Source organism: Typopeltis vanoorti, chromosome 12 (genome assembly GCF_054136105.1).
Source record: "Typopeltis vanoorti isolate ZY-2024b chromosome 12, IOZ_Tvanoo_1.0, whole genome shotgun sequence".
Classification (NCBI taxonomy): domain Eukaryota; kingdom Metazoa; phylum Arthropoda; class Arachnida; order Uropygi; family Thelyphonidae; genus Typopeltis; species Typopeltis vanoorti.
Window position 1 is genome coordinate 7,578,084 of NC_143560.1, and position 15,674 is coordinate 7,593,757.

At 34.6% G+C, this 15,674-nt stretch overlaps 1 protein-coding gene across 1 annotated transcript in view; it reads right to left on the reverse strand.

The window, feature by feature from the left end:
• LOC150100563 (cartilage oligomeric matrix protein-like) overlaps positions 1-4,150 on the reverse strand; it is a 276,264-nt gene extending 272,114 nt beyond the window's left edge. Inside the window, exon 1 of the mRNA XM_090402123.1 lies at positions 3,999-4,150. Within this exon, the coding sequence (XP_090258249.1) occupies positions 3,999-4,083 (85 nt within the window). The 5' untranslated portion in view covers positions 4,084-4,150. The remainder of the gene's footprint in view (positions 1-3,998) is intronic.
• Between the last annotated feature and the right edge of the window lie 11,524 nt (positions 4,151-15,674).

Here is a 15,674-nt window from a genome sequence, read left to right on the forward strand (position 1 = left end):
CACCTATTTTAATATTCTTGTTTATTAAAATTCTCTTCATTTCCATAAATGCCGATTTAGCTTTGCCTATTCTATTTCTGATGTCCACTCTCAAGTTCCTTTCTCTGAGATCCAGCTATTTAAATATTGAAAATTTTCCACTTCTAAAATCTTGAAGATTTTAGGAAAAAAGTGGGCTTTCAAAAAGTACAACTTTGTTAGCCTTTGCTGGACATCTTACATCCTACATGTAAAGCATTAAAGTGTAGATAATAATACGCATGCGCAGTATTCTCACTAGTATTTGACAGCTATCCGAAACTAGTGATTGGCACACACGCAAAGAAGGGGAAAATATACCGTAATGTAGAAAATACCTTATAAGGAGTAAAATCGTAGTTAAAAAACTAATCTATGAAAATTAACAGATGCCATTAAAAATAAATAAATAAAAAAACGCGACCGACCAAAGATGTTAGTTATGATTTTATATTTGGCAGTTCAAAATTAACGCAGTTATGTTTGGCTGCACATTTGGTAGTTTACATTAACGCAGCGGTAGCTGAGACTATGACATAACGTACCAGGTCTGTTAATCAGGCATGTCCCAGTTTTTCTGGTTTGTGAAAGGAAAATCCTCAATGTTTTGGGAAAAAGTCTAATCATACGTGGCAAACCAGCGAAATTCCGCTAATTATAAATACAACTTTTTAACTAGCGGCGTCCGAACTATCTTTCAAACACAGGGCACATGTCACTCGCACTGCTCTTCTAATGTTTCACAAGCATGTTTAATAAGTTTGCTTTGCGTCCCAACACGTCTCCAAATTATACAGTAGCGGAGACACTCTTTCAGTGCTACTGTAGGTCGCATCGTTATTGGTAGGATATGAAGATAAAAATTTGTAAAGAAATATAAACATATGATTTTACAAATGAGCGAACTGTTAAAATGCTGGTTTTTGATTCATCTGTATTAAAGTGTTTGAATCCAGATGAATTTCACTGAAAAATTCACACTTGCAGTATGTACACTGAGTAATGGTTAACACTGTAATGGAAATTATTACTAAGTTTCTATTTTTTTATATATATATATTTTTTTGTATTTATTTTTTACCTGACAATTTGCAAATCCATAACTATCTTTCGTGCATTTGCCGTAATCAACAATCTTTATAAACGTCTGTATTATTATTAAAGGATCACGATATGCTAAGTTAAAACATGTCAGGTTTTAACATGTCAGATAATTGGAAGGTATTCATATGAAAAAGGAGTGTATTTTTATTTCATAAAATCAAATCCAATTGGTATCGTTCGTAGAGATTCCTTATTTTAAAAAATAATTTAAAGCAGATTCCAGAAGGGGGATAAATGATTTAAACTTATGGTTTCTACATTTTTATTTTGGTAAAAAATAATCATCATGGAGGGCTCACTTCATCGGCAAGCTGTCAGAGTTGGAGAGAGAGAAAAAATTATCGGAACCGTTTATCCAGCACCTCAAGTGCAAGAAAAGAAAAAAAAAAAAAAAGTAACAGACGCGAAACAGATTTAGATGTGATCCAAGGAATCGTTGAAAAAAATATTTTTTGTTAAAATCTGATCATAATTCGTATATGTAAACGCCTTATTAGATCAGCATGAAAAATTTAGTGCAGAAATAAAACATAGTTGGGAAACATGCTAAAACAAAACTGCCAGAACATAATATATAGACATAAGATAACAGCATCTAAACTATATGCAAACATCTTAAAGAACAGACTAATTAAACATACAGAAAATTATTTAGAAGAAGAACAGTGTGGTTTTAGAAGAGGGAGAGGATGCACAGATGCCTCTTTCACAATGCAACAAATCATAGAAGAAGAAAAAAAGAAAATAATTTAACCTGCCCACTTTTCTTCTATTTATTGACTATGAAAAGGCTTATGATAACTTGGACAGAAATCTACTCTGGAAAATATTACAAGACGATAAAATACCTCCTAAATTAATTCAAACAATAAAAAGTCTATACAGAGAAACAAAAATTTGCATCAAATTTGCAGATGGAAATTATCAGAACCTATAATTATAAATAAAGGAGTTAGACAAGGTTGCGGCTTATCCCCAATCCTATTCAACATTTATATAAACAGAATCCTAAAAGAATGGAAAACAACTGTCCAAGATAGAATTAAACTAACAAATAATAAACAGCTAAATACAATACTTTATGCAGATGATCAAGTACTAATTTCAAATTCAGAAGATAAACTCCAAATTGCAACTAACCATCTAAATGAAATAAAAAATAAAAAAAATTTAATGAAAATATCTGAAACAAAAACAAAAGCCATGGCAATGTGTGGAAGCACCATTCGAAATGTCAAAATAATGCTTAACAATAAAATAATAGAACAACCTACAGAATTCAAATATTTGGGAAATATAATCTCGTAATACAATACTGATTCACAATTGGAAGCAAGACTACAAATTTACAATAGAATGAATGGCATAATTAAAAGAAATTTTAGAAAAAAATGACTAAAGAAACTCAATTAAGATTACATAATATGACCTCTAAATCATCTCTCAAATTTGGAAGTGAAACCTGGATTCTAAAACAAAGGTGGGAAGCAGCACAGACGAAGTTTCTAAGACCTCTCCTGGGACTCACTAGATTAGATAAAAAGAAAAACACAGAAATAAGAGAACGATTAGATACAAAGAACATCGCACAAGAAATAGAAGAACACCAGCAAAATTGCCTACACCACATAGAAAGGATGAGAAAGGATCTTTCCATCTTAATCTTGGACGCGTCCAAGATTAAGATGGAAAGACCAACTTCATCTGCAGAGCAGGAACAGGACATAAAAAGCCTATACCTGAATTGCTCAGACGACGACGACGAGATGTTTTATGATCCACTGAAACCATCTACATCCCTGTCTATTCATAATACACTATGACTGTTACTCAACTTTGAATTACTCTGGTCATCGAACAGCAATATAATAACATGGTTTTACACCAACCATGTCAGTCATTAGTACAGTACAGCAGCTGCGCACTAAACATCTTAGAGGTCAGTTGTACAGTAAAATTTTGTATAATAACCTCAGCAGATTTTCATAAAGATTCCCAAATACCAAGTCGGTTAAAATTCGTCCGGCCAGAGGAGAGCAATTTTATACATCCATGCAGCAGTCGATGCGTTGATTTTTCTGGCACTGTGTACATATGACTTTCAGTTTCTATTTCATACAATCGAACAAATATTTCCAATACGCATATGTAGATAATTCTACAGATCGGTAATCGACCGACATTTAATGAGTCCCGAATGTTACTAGTAAACACTTAAGTATGGATTAGAAGGAGTGAATTTATTATTATTATAGGGTATCATGATATAACGGCAGCGATGCTCATACAGGCAGGTTTGGAACTATAACAATATATCGGTGGTAATGTAATTTTGTTTGTAAATTGTGTGTATTAGAAAAAGTGAACATATAAGTACATCATATGCTGTAGTTATCTTAGAGTTGTTACCATAGTTGATGCAGTGTCATCGAATATTATATCAAATCTCAGCAACATTACCTGTAACTGATAATGACGATGAAAGGCAAAAGAAAAGAATCTGCATTCAGATACGAAATCATTTCTCTAAAAGTTTGCGGATCTCCAAGAAATTTACAGACTCCAGTATTTGAAAATTTCGAAACAGTGTCACGTATTTATCGTCTTCAGAAATGGCAAGTCAATGACACATTTCAGTTTTATTCTATTATTTTGTATTTACGATATCGAATAGATTTTATCTCGCAATCCTTAACAGATATTTTTTTAAAGTGTTTTTAAAAGTTACAATCATTTCAAAATAGTTCTTAACTGCAACATCTTAAATGGATGGTGAAGATTTGAGACGTTTGGCAGGTAAAAAAAAAAAAAGAAAAGAAAAAGAGTAAATTATTTTCAATCGAACAGCTGTCCAAAGACTAATTGGTGATACTTACTTTTATCGTAAAGAGTCAAGCGGGCAGAGGCAGTCAGCCAGCAGACGCCGAGGAGGAGCAAGTACAGTGTCACTACCCCTCCCATTGTCTTCGTATGGTTAAAGAGTAAATGCCATGAAGCGGCAGTCTACTGTCTCTGTTCACTGCCGACAGTCCACAGCGATATTCACGACTAGCAATACGGCTCGGCCGACAGCATCTGTTGAACGGAAGAGCTCCGGAAATGCGTCACAGTGACGTGCCACATAACAACAAGTGGGATAGCGGAGAATTTACCCTACAATCGCACGTGAATGAAACCGACGTACAACAGCAAGGTTAGGAGTATCGGCACGTGCTCTCGCACGCACACTCGTACGAGCCGTTCAGGTAAAAGAGGCCGTAGGCAAGTGAAGTTGAAAGTCTCCTGTTACTTTCATCGCATTCTTGTGAGCAGTAAGTGGCTGAGCTCTGGTTCGATCTCAAATAATCTTGCTGCTTTCAAAAACATTTCTTCATTAATCGTTTCAGTTTTCATTTGGCAGAGGTTTGGGCATAATTCGCGGTTCAGAAGTTATGTAACAAGGCTTAGAAGCGCCATGGCCAGACGTCCTGGAATGCTCGGGCTTGTCTCGATTTGACGTTCATTGTCCTACATTCCGACACTGAAGTCGCATTTTCTCCAATGTTAGTATTAAATGGTATTAATATTAAAACAACCCCAGAAACTAAGAACCTTCCGTTCGTCTGTCAGTAATGTTATTCGTGAAGTTTGCATCGTTTATTATCGCTACTTTTCTGGTTCATATTAGCTGCAATTATCTTAATTTGTTTTTATTAATTACAATAAATTAAAAATCATCACTTTATTCTATCAGTTTCGGAAATATTTACGAACTTGCGGATTTATTTTTGTATTGTTCCCAACTTATATTTTTAATATATACTTATCCCAAGTATATTTACGATTTTTTCTTACGTTTTTTTTTTTTCATATTTAACCAGACTTTAAAAAAATTATAATCGATAATCATCCAAAAAATCATAAAACAGAAATGTTCGATCGAATTAAAAGGAGGAGGAAGGAAGATAAAGTAAAGACTCTTAAAACAATAACGTGAATGCAAGCAGTTGTACCCTTACTTGTGTTCAGGAGTTTCATAACAGAAACAAGCACATCCCACCCCCTAAGCCATTTCATTACATTACACTCTCCTTCGTCATTAATGATTCAATACATTACTAACACGCATGAAATGGCTTTAAAAATTCGATGTTTAGTCCCTAGATAAATGTTTCTTAAACTTTTTGAGGCTATAGTACTTTACATAATTTCATAGGGATTCTTTTTCTCAGAATCCTTACGAAAATTTCCACAAATCATCGGACAGAAATTACGATAATCAACCGTTCGTTACGTGACACACAATGTTACTTGTAATATTGTGTATCACGTAACGAACTTTAATTGAAAACCGCCTATTCTTCACCTCCAGGTGACAGTCGCGTCAGCGTAAAAGCCAGTATGCATGATATTGAAAATCTGTGACGTACTATTCCTTCGAAGTTGATGATCGACATGAGCAAGAAAGATATGGTGTGACATACTTCAAAAAAGGCATGTTACCAATCATTAAATGGAAGTATCAGGAAACTGCAATTAATGTAGGCTGTTCATGGAGGGTTGTAGTTAAGGTGTTCGAAGAGTGGAAGGATATTGGACAGAACAAAAGTCGTAGGGCGAATGATGGGATCGGTGCTCAAGATAAACGCAGGTTATCCCAAGTGACCATGGAATTCAAAAGCAGGAGAAGAATTGCAGCACTTCCCACACTAAGATTCAACGTACCTTTCTCCGTATGGACCTTCGAAGTATGCACCCAGTCAAGGTATCCATTCTTATCCCTAATTATGGACAGCTACGTTTACAGTTTGCATTTAAGCGATCATTAACCCGAAGACTGGAAAAGCTTGCATTTTCGGATCACTCTCGTTTCCAGCTAGGTCTGCAGAGGGTAGATGGTGGATTAGACCAAAACCTGAGCAGCGAATCTTCCGAAGTCATGGTCCAGGAAGATAGGTAAGAGAGACAGTAACGGTAAGTTTGGATTTGTAAAGTTTTCTTGGGAATCTCTTGGATCTCTGATACGTATAGACTGCAATATGAATGCTGCAAAGTATTAGTCCATTGAAGCTGATTAAGTATATCCCTTTACAGTGACTGTTTTTCAAGATGCTACAAATGCGTTCCAGCAGAATAATGTGAAGTGCCACGTTGCCAATATCATTCGAGAATGTTTTGCCGACAGCAACTCCTAAGTGTTAACTATTCTTGTTGAATTCACAAGCCTGGAATTCCATAGAACAGCTCTAGTATTAAGTGGAACAAGAGTACCTATTCATGCTATTTGTTACTTTAGTCATACCAAAATATCCACTAAATAATTTATTATTATATATATATATATATATATATATATATATATATATATATATATTAATTTGAATAAATTAAATATTTGAAGTTTATGATCGAATTGTTTTAGGGAGCATAAACGTAACTTTTACAAAGAACAACAACAAAAAAAAAACTTATTCTTATTATAACAACTATATCTATTCAGTTTTTACTTCATATTCACGAGCATTTCCATTGGTCAGAGTTTCATCAAAGAATTTACAGTTCTGAAGACTCTCCGTACCTGAATAATGTGCAAAAGTTTATAAGAAAAGCTATTTTTAATTAATTAAAAATAGCTTGATATATATATTATTATATACATAAAAATATATATAATAATATATAAAAATATATATAATAATATACATCAATCATTATATATTATAGAACATTTCAGGATATCATGCATATTTATCTTAAATATTAAACTAAACATAGCCCACTAGTAGCCCAAGGTTTCTCTCCAGTGTTTCCGCTTAATCTAGCGACCTAGTTATTTTGACAACGCTGGCTGACGACTGTCAGTAGGTTGCAAAATAAAATAAAAAAGACTTTATGTCTATAGAAGCATGACTTGCTTTGACTGTCGAGTTCTCCCCCCCACCCCGTTTGGAGGAAAATCCAACCTAAAAAAAAAACAGTGCTTGAAATGACTTGTTAACTTAGACCTAACAAAAAAAGTTCTATCAGAGATTAAATCATTTTCGATAATACTATTTTCACTTTACCAGAAAGATGATTCATAGTGAAACGCTTGATTAAATCACCTCACTTAAATATAAATTCGATCATGTTGCTTATCTTTTTACTGTGATAAATTCATAGGAAAAGGAGTTAAAGAAATATAAAGGTTACTAGGCCCTTGATGAATAGCTGTCCATGAAGAGGGAATGTGAGGTTCAAAAAAATTCGTGATCTATGTTCATCCATTTAGGTAGTTCCGAAAAAAGTGACAAATTAAAAATTGCTGCTGCAATTGGTCCAGGAAGCTTGATACCTTTGGACGCCTGGTTTGGGACATTAGCTTCATTCCCAGCGTTACATCTATGGGGCTTCTAATTAAAAAAAATAATAAATAAAACAGTGATAGGTAGTAGAAAAAAAATCTTTAAGAAGTTCACTTTTTCTGATAATTTGAAATGCTTTTTTTTTATTTTTTTTATTGAAAAGTGAGTACGTGCATTCGTGCGTGCTTGTGTGTGGGAGAGAGAGAGAGAGAGAGAGAGAGAGAGAGAGAGAGAGAACAACAACAACAAAAAAATGCCACACTTTAAATATTTGAAGAACACAACTAAGTGTGACCAGTTCACCATTGAATTCGTTATCGGCAACAAAACATTTCCAAAAGAACTTCGCACCGTATTGCAGCACCGAAATTCCACGGCTTCTAGCAGTCTGAAGAAAGGGATCGAGGTGTAATTAGAGACACCTGCTCTAATAAGTAGCGTAGAATTTCCAGGAATGCTCTTGGAGACAGCGTTCCCTTTTACAACGTGATTGATTAACGTATACGTAGGTTGAGACGTCTCCTCGTCGCCTTTGTATGGCGTTCTCCACACCCTCTCTTCCCTTCTGAAGTATTGTCTTTGTGACAATGAAATTAATTCGCTTGGACACAGGTTGAAATGCCACGTTGTTGTCGGTGTGATTTATGAGACTATTTTCATCGCACAGGAGTCTTTAGTTGCAAAAAGTTAAAAACAATAAATAAATAAAAATATACGAGTCTTTTAAGCTGTACTACAGACATTGCATGGCTAAATTACAAGTAAAAATTTTACTGTTGGCATTATGCAATTAATGCGAAACATTTCTCTTTTGAAGTCAAGATCTTAGAGTCTCTTGTCGAAATAAATGACAAGAAAAAAAAAAATTCTACGGTACAAAGTAAAAAAGCTACAAAGGACAACATTACAAACTATGTATGTGATGACCTTTTGTCTTTTGAAAAAAAAAAAAAAACTTTAGAGTTAGTTAACCTGTTATTTATACATTGCTTGGAAAGAAGTTAACGAATACCCCCATGAACAAGGTGCATCATGCCATGCAACGAGTCACGTGTTTGTAGCTGGTATAAATTATGATGCTCAAAAGTCAGTGCAACTGTGTCCGGGTGAAATGGCTGCAACAAGGGAACTGATGGAGTTTCAAAGAGGTGTTGTGATAGGATGGTATGTTGTAGGCCATTCTGTTCGGGAAATTGCTGACAAATTGGGCCATCCCAGGTTAACGGTCAGTTATACCATTCTGAGATGGAAGCGCAGGGAGTCAACTGCAAGTGCTACCCACAGTGAACGAGCCATCACACTCATCAAATGCGACCATAGTCGCATTTGGTGAATTTTGCATATATCCTACGAAGGATAATATGTAAAAACCACATTCGTCTGCCGACATGTTGAATGCAGAATTCCGGACATCGACTGGAACATGAGTCGGTGCAAAAACTTTCAGAACATGGATTTCCGTGGTAGGGCCGCAATATGCAAGTCCCATATCCCGAACCAAAATGCAACGTCGTCTTCAGTGGTGCAAAAAGTGCATACAGTGGCACATGAAAGATTGCAAAGCAGTGTTATGGAGCAACGAATTACGTTAAACCCTCTACCGAGCAGATGGAAGGTTGTGCTAGATGCCGATAAACGTCTGTTACCAGAGTGCATAACCCCAACTAAGAAATGCGAAGGTGGTGGTGGTGTGATAGTATGGTGCTGTTTTTTTCTGGTTTGGCTTCGGACTTCTGTTTGTGGTGCCACGAACATTGAATTCCGAGAGGTATCAAAACATTTTGGACAATTCATTGCTTTCTACTTCAGCGAATTTTACATATATTCGTGCTAACCTACGGAACTGACCATTTTCTCTTTCAGCAAGATAGTGCATGGTGTCATAACGTTGCTGTTGTTGCTGTAACTGCGTGGTTACTTAAACGATTCAACGATGACTTCTAAGGCCGGAACAGGCCATCCTAGGCCTAAATCCTTGATACACATGATGATGACCATTGATAATTCATTGAAATATATAATGGATGCGAAGCGTATGAGGATGCTTATTTGATTCATAATGGCCGGTAAGGTGGTTAAAAAAGAAAAAACAAGCATCATTTAAAAAATAATCTTAAGATTTTATCTCAACAAATTTCATCTTAAAATATTTTGCAATAAAAAATAAAATTGATTAGAAAGAAAATAACTGAGATAAAGGAATAACAATAATTTGATTCTTTTATCTTAAAACATTTCTAAAATTATGTCTTAAAATATTTTAAGATTTTGATTTTCAATCAAAAGTTTTAAAATAGCTTCTTGAAAAACATGAACAATCGATGGTGTCATTATGAAGTCGAGTTCTTGACTTATTTTTAAATAATCCTGCTTCAGAAAAGACTTTCTAATTCAACAGGAGTTGGCAAAATGGTTTTCTGGGAAATAAAACCATATTATTAATTATATGTAGAACCAAAGGCTTCAATTCGGCGACATAAACTTATTTAAGTTTAGGGATATTACATCCCATATTCTTTCATAGCCGAATAAGAAACTCAAAGAGTTTCATGCCGAATATAGTACATATATAAAGTTCGGCGATTCCAAGCGTAAGCAAATACCTGGATAGTGTTACAACTGACCCTTTAGGGAGTGCAACACTGAGGCAACTCATGGTAAGGGTGGAGCAAGCTTCGATCACTATTCTTGATATTTCCCCATAATGTGAAATCCAGCTGCTAGAAGCTGTATTACTGTTCTACATTATGAGTGAGAGAAGGTTACTACCCAGACCGGTTTCAACCTTTATTGAGGTCTCATCAGTGAGTAGGTAGACCTAGTTAATACCAAGTTTGTAGCGAACAGAACTTACATATACCCTACTATGAGAATTGCCAAGAAGGTGTCCTAATAAATTATTAATTATATGAGAGCCAAAGGCTTCAATTCGGCTGCATAAACTTATTTAACTTAAGGGATATTACATCCCATATTCTTTCATAGCCGAATAAGAAACTCAAAGAGTTTCATGCCGAATATGGGATGTAATAACCCTTAACTCAAATAAAACCATATTGTTTGAAGTTCTGTTCCATGTTGTCTCGACCTTAACTCAAATAAAACCATATTGTTTGAAGTTCTGTTCCATGTTGTCTCGACCTTAACTCAAATAAAACCATATTGTTTGAAGTTCTGTTCCATGTTGTCTCGAATAATAGCAGTTCTTGATTCAAATGATTGTTTCAACTATGGCTTGGCATAGTGGTGTGGAACCACACACCTTTTACATTTTGCACTTTCTTCATTGAATTTCTCAATAAAACATTGCCAAACAAATGGCCCACCATGAGATTAAAAATTATTATTCTTTATTCAAAATTATAGTACTCAGGAAACAACTAATGTACATTAATGTAAATATAGTTGTACATTAATGTACATTAATGATATTGGGAAGGATTTGACAAGCGACATACAGCTATTTGCTGATGATGCAAAGATAGGAAGGGATCAGGAATAAGAGATAATCAGGAATGCTGCTGAAATGCCTTCTTTGGAGAATGATTTGAATAGGCGGAAATTGTGGGCATGGGAAAATAGGTGTCAGTAAATGTAAAGTCATTCACTTCGACATGATTACATATCCAATGTCGTATTATATTGGTGGGATTAGGCTAGAAGAAACTGATGAGGCTAGGGATCTTGGAGTGTTACTAGATAGGAAGTTGGAGTTTAGGGGCCATGTTGCAAAGATTGCAAATACAACTCAAAAGATAATTGCAAGGCTGAAATGAACGTTCACACGTAAAGATAAGGATGTTATTTTGCCTCTTTAGAAAGCCTTGATTAGGCCCCACTTGGACTATTGTGCGCAAGTCTGGTCTCCTGGTTTCCGTTGTGATTCTGATATATTGGAGAGAGTATTGGAGAGTGTTAAAAATTATATCAGGATTGTGGAATACTGATTATTCCACAATCAGTATTCCACTAGCAAACAGGAGAAAGAGGGATGATATGATTGAGACTTACAAACTTCTGAAAGTTTGTAAGTCTCATCAATTGAAATTTTGTATGATTGTCAATTGATGGAATTTTTCAATTTATGGAGGATGGGGTAAGAACGAGAGGGCATCCTTGGAAGCTGAGAATGAAGGCCGTCAAGAAGGGTGTGAGGACTAGATTTTTCTCTCAGATGGTGGTGCGTGATTGGAATGGACTGCCATTGGATGTTGTGAGTGCAACAGTGTGAATGAATTCAACAATAAGTATGGTAGCTGGTGTGTATAGTATGAGGCCTCCCTCGATGATTCTCTGTCTCCTTGGAGGTCTCTCTTAATAATAATAATAATAATAATAATAATAATAATAATAATAATAATAATAATAATAATAATAATATAAATCCATTCTTGAAAATCCTTGAAAACATAAAACAGGTGGAAATTTTCCTGAGAAAGCACCCTTCTCATTACCACTAGGTCAGTATCTTTTTGCATTCATGCATGGATTTCTCATAAAAGAATTAGGAATACTATTCTATTTAGCCTTATTAAAGAACGTAGTAACATCATATTGCTCAAAATTATTTTTTATATATTCATTTTAAAAGTAGATAAAGGAAAAAAAAACGTGAAATAGAAAGCAAACTTTCAGCGATCATTATCATTGTATTAATGATAGTAATAATCTAAAGGTAAAAGCTGACTTCAATCCACTTTTCAGTTCGTTTAAATTTCAGTTCAGTTTTCCAATAATTTGAATCTCTTTCATCGACCCCCATTATAAAGATGAACACAGATTATCAAGATTTGCGTGAAGAACGTGAAAGTTTCGTGCCACAGTTTTTTTTTTTTAATTATTAAGTGTAAGATTTGATCAAAAAATAAGTTGTTGTTTTTTTTGACGAAGTTACTATTTTATTTTTATTTTATTTTATTTATTTTATTTATTTTTTAGTACTGGAGAAATAACGTTATGTGTGCTTTACTTGAGAAACTAAGCTGGCGTTTAATACGAGTAGTTTTTGATTAAATTTCATCCTTAATAAATAAAAAAAAAAAAAAAGCTGTAAAAGTAAATCTTCAGATCCTAGACACTTTGGCTACGCTACGTAATGTTGTAGTGTGTAAACTTGAAGGAGTGGAGTTCAGTGGCAGAGCACTTGCTTTCAATGTGAAACGAAAGTCCTCGGTTCGGTCTCCAGCGTTGTTACTTCTTTTTTTTTTTTTTTATTATTATTATTTAAAATAATCCGCACACGAAACAAATACTACAAAAAAATAACGGAAACATAACAAAACAAAAAATGCAGTATAAAACCCAAAGTACAGATGTTAAAAGAGCTGTGACTTTGAAAGTCAGTCTGTTATTACTGCATAGTATTCCGCTATGTCTTAGAATCAGCATAAATGTTACCGCGCGGTTAGCCTAGTGGCTGTGTACTTCGTAAACATATGCCTGGGGAAGGAGTGTCCTAGGTTCGATTCCCATCGCCGACTTGAGGAGCTTATGGATCTTCCTCAGCCATAGCCAAATTAGCCGGTCTTGGGCGTGGACAGCAGGGTTTTTTCCGCCAGTTTATCTGGCGTTTTTCATCCCGCAAGCAGGCAAACTGGTCTCGTGAACACAAGCGGGTTACAGCCAGGAATATTGACCCAGCCATAGGCCTGATTCGTCACTATGCCGCTTCCGGAGCTCTGATAAAATTTGGGGGGAACTAGATGGTTCCGTACTTCCCCGTAAAAGGGGACGCACAGTCATTGCACCATTACACGTAATTTATCAAACATAAATGTTATATAAAAATCAGTACGAGGGTGACAGAAACGTTGATTAACATAAAGTGCATTTGTTGAAGACGTAGTGAAAAGTCATGCATTTTCTCATTAAAAAAAACATACCAAATGTGCATCGAAACCTCTTTAATGTAAAATGTTTTCCTTATTTAATTTTTTTTTTTCTAAGTATATTTATATTTAGACCTTTAAATAACCAATTCAGAACACCAAAAGAACGATCTCGGAGACTCAAGTTCTAAACTTAGTCGAATTAGGGCTGCAGTTTTTGACCAAACGGTATTCTATTGGTGTCATATTATTATTATTATTATTATTATTATTATTATTATTATTATTATTATTATTATTATTATTATTATTATTATTAGAAGAAGAAGATTTTGGCGTGTTGATACTGGACAGAATTATGCAAGAAGCAACTAAATCTATGAATCGGACGTATTGCGTGATGCATGTGTGTCTTGATTTATCTGATTTGAAGATAGGAAAAACCTACTACTTTCGCATGCGTGTACTTTACCTTCAGTTGAAAAGTCCTTATGAAGGTTTTTCATCCTTTGACAAGATTCATAGCCTTTCTAAACAAATGTATCGAGCATCGTTTTCCTCATTCTGTATGAAAGCACTGATTTAAGAGAAAGATAAAAACTGCCATTCGAACAGAAAATTTAGTGCAGAAAGGCCAAGAATTTAAACTAAACTATTTGGTGCCTCAATTCATCTTCCTTCAACTGTAAATATTTTGGAGGTGTAATATTTCACTTCAGTAATTTATTTTGCATTTTTTTAAAATTTGCCATTGTTCAATATGAGCTATGAAATGCGTACAACATAAGCGCTGTTTTGCAAAATGTTGCACATACGTGTAATATTCGATTTATTTGATCTACTTGCCTCTAGCATACAATATCCCCTCTTTAACTGGACGGATATTATTGAAATTTGGTATATGGGATCCTTAGTAAAATGCGTTGTCAAATTAACTTGGGTTTTTAAATGGATCAGTTCTGTGGCAACTTTTATTTTCCAAATCGATTGGAAATAATACTGATAACTTGCTGTTGCTTGATGGAATTCAATGAAACTTGGTAATTAAGATTTCATTTAAAATTTACCCAATAATTTTAATGCAACATTAGTCAAAAAACGATAAGAAAAGTATATGTAATGCATAACAATTCGGCCGTTATATTGGTTCATTTTTTTTCTTTTCTCAATCTTATTGTACAAAAAGTACGTTAATCTTGTTAATACAACTAGCCAAGGTTCACAATGGGACACCGGAGTTTTGAAGAAACAGAGTCCTGTATTTGAATAAGTTGTGTGTGGGATTATTTAAACCTGCTGCCTATGTGATGTTTCTTACTGTTTGTCATTTGCTTCCTCCCTTCCGTACAGCTATAAAGAAGTCCAAGTTCAATTCCACTTAACACCATTTCAGAATCAATTTGAAATGTTTGTGCAGCACTGTTGTAAATAATTATTCCTCCTTAAAAATCAAATATAGCCTAAGAAAACAAATGTTAATAAATATTCTGTCAGCATCAGGTTTACTCTTGCATTGATGATTAGACAAGGACATTACAATCGTGCATGTCAAACTCCATAATGTACGAAGTGGCAGAAAGAGTTGATTTCTTGGAATGAAGTTACAATTACAAGCAAAGTAACTAAGACTATGAAACCACTGTGGCGCAAAAAAATAAAACAAAGTAATAAAATGAAAAAGAACAGTTATGGAGTTATGGGGTAAACGTGTGTCGAAATTCAGCATTTTTTTTTGCCAAAAAATAAAATAAAATAAAATAAAATAATAAAAGAAAAAAGAACAGTTATGGAGTTATGTGGTAAACGGGTGTGACGTCATGGGTTTGGAATGTTTAGAATTTTTCTGGGGAACATATGTGTGTGTGATGTCACGTTGTTTGTTTTGTTCGCATATAGTTAGAGATAATGAATCGTGACGTGCTTGGGTGATAAGATCAGTGACGTCATTTGTTAGTTGTAAATAATTAACGTTATTGTTTTGAATGGAAAAGGAAGATATATTAGTGGATAAGGATTCGTGTTGTGATTGGTGGGACACTCTGAACAAAACAGGGGTAGGGTGAATGGGGGAAGTGATGTCAGTGTCGTGGATGTGTGTTATGAGATGTAAATAAGTAAATGGTTTGTGTATGGTATTATGGGTGATGGATAGTGATAAGATAGAGTTGGTAATGTTTGAAATTTCGCTGGGGGCCCCCTTTCTGTCAGGGACATCACATGGCGTGTTTAGGGAACATATGTCTCTGTGATATCATGTGGTGTTTTGGTTTGCCTATGGAATTGTGGGCGAGGTTTTTCCACATTACCTTGATTAACTATTTCTCTACCTAATTTTGCAACAACTGAATATTTCCTTTCAGGTTATTTCTTATATAATTTATGTACCAATTAAAGAGCAATG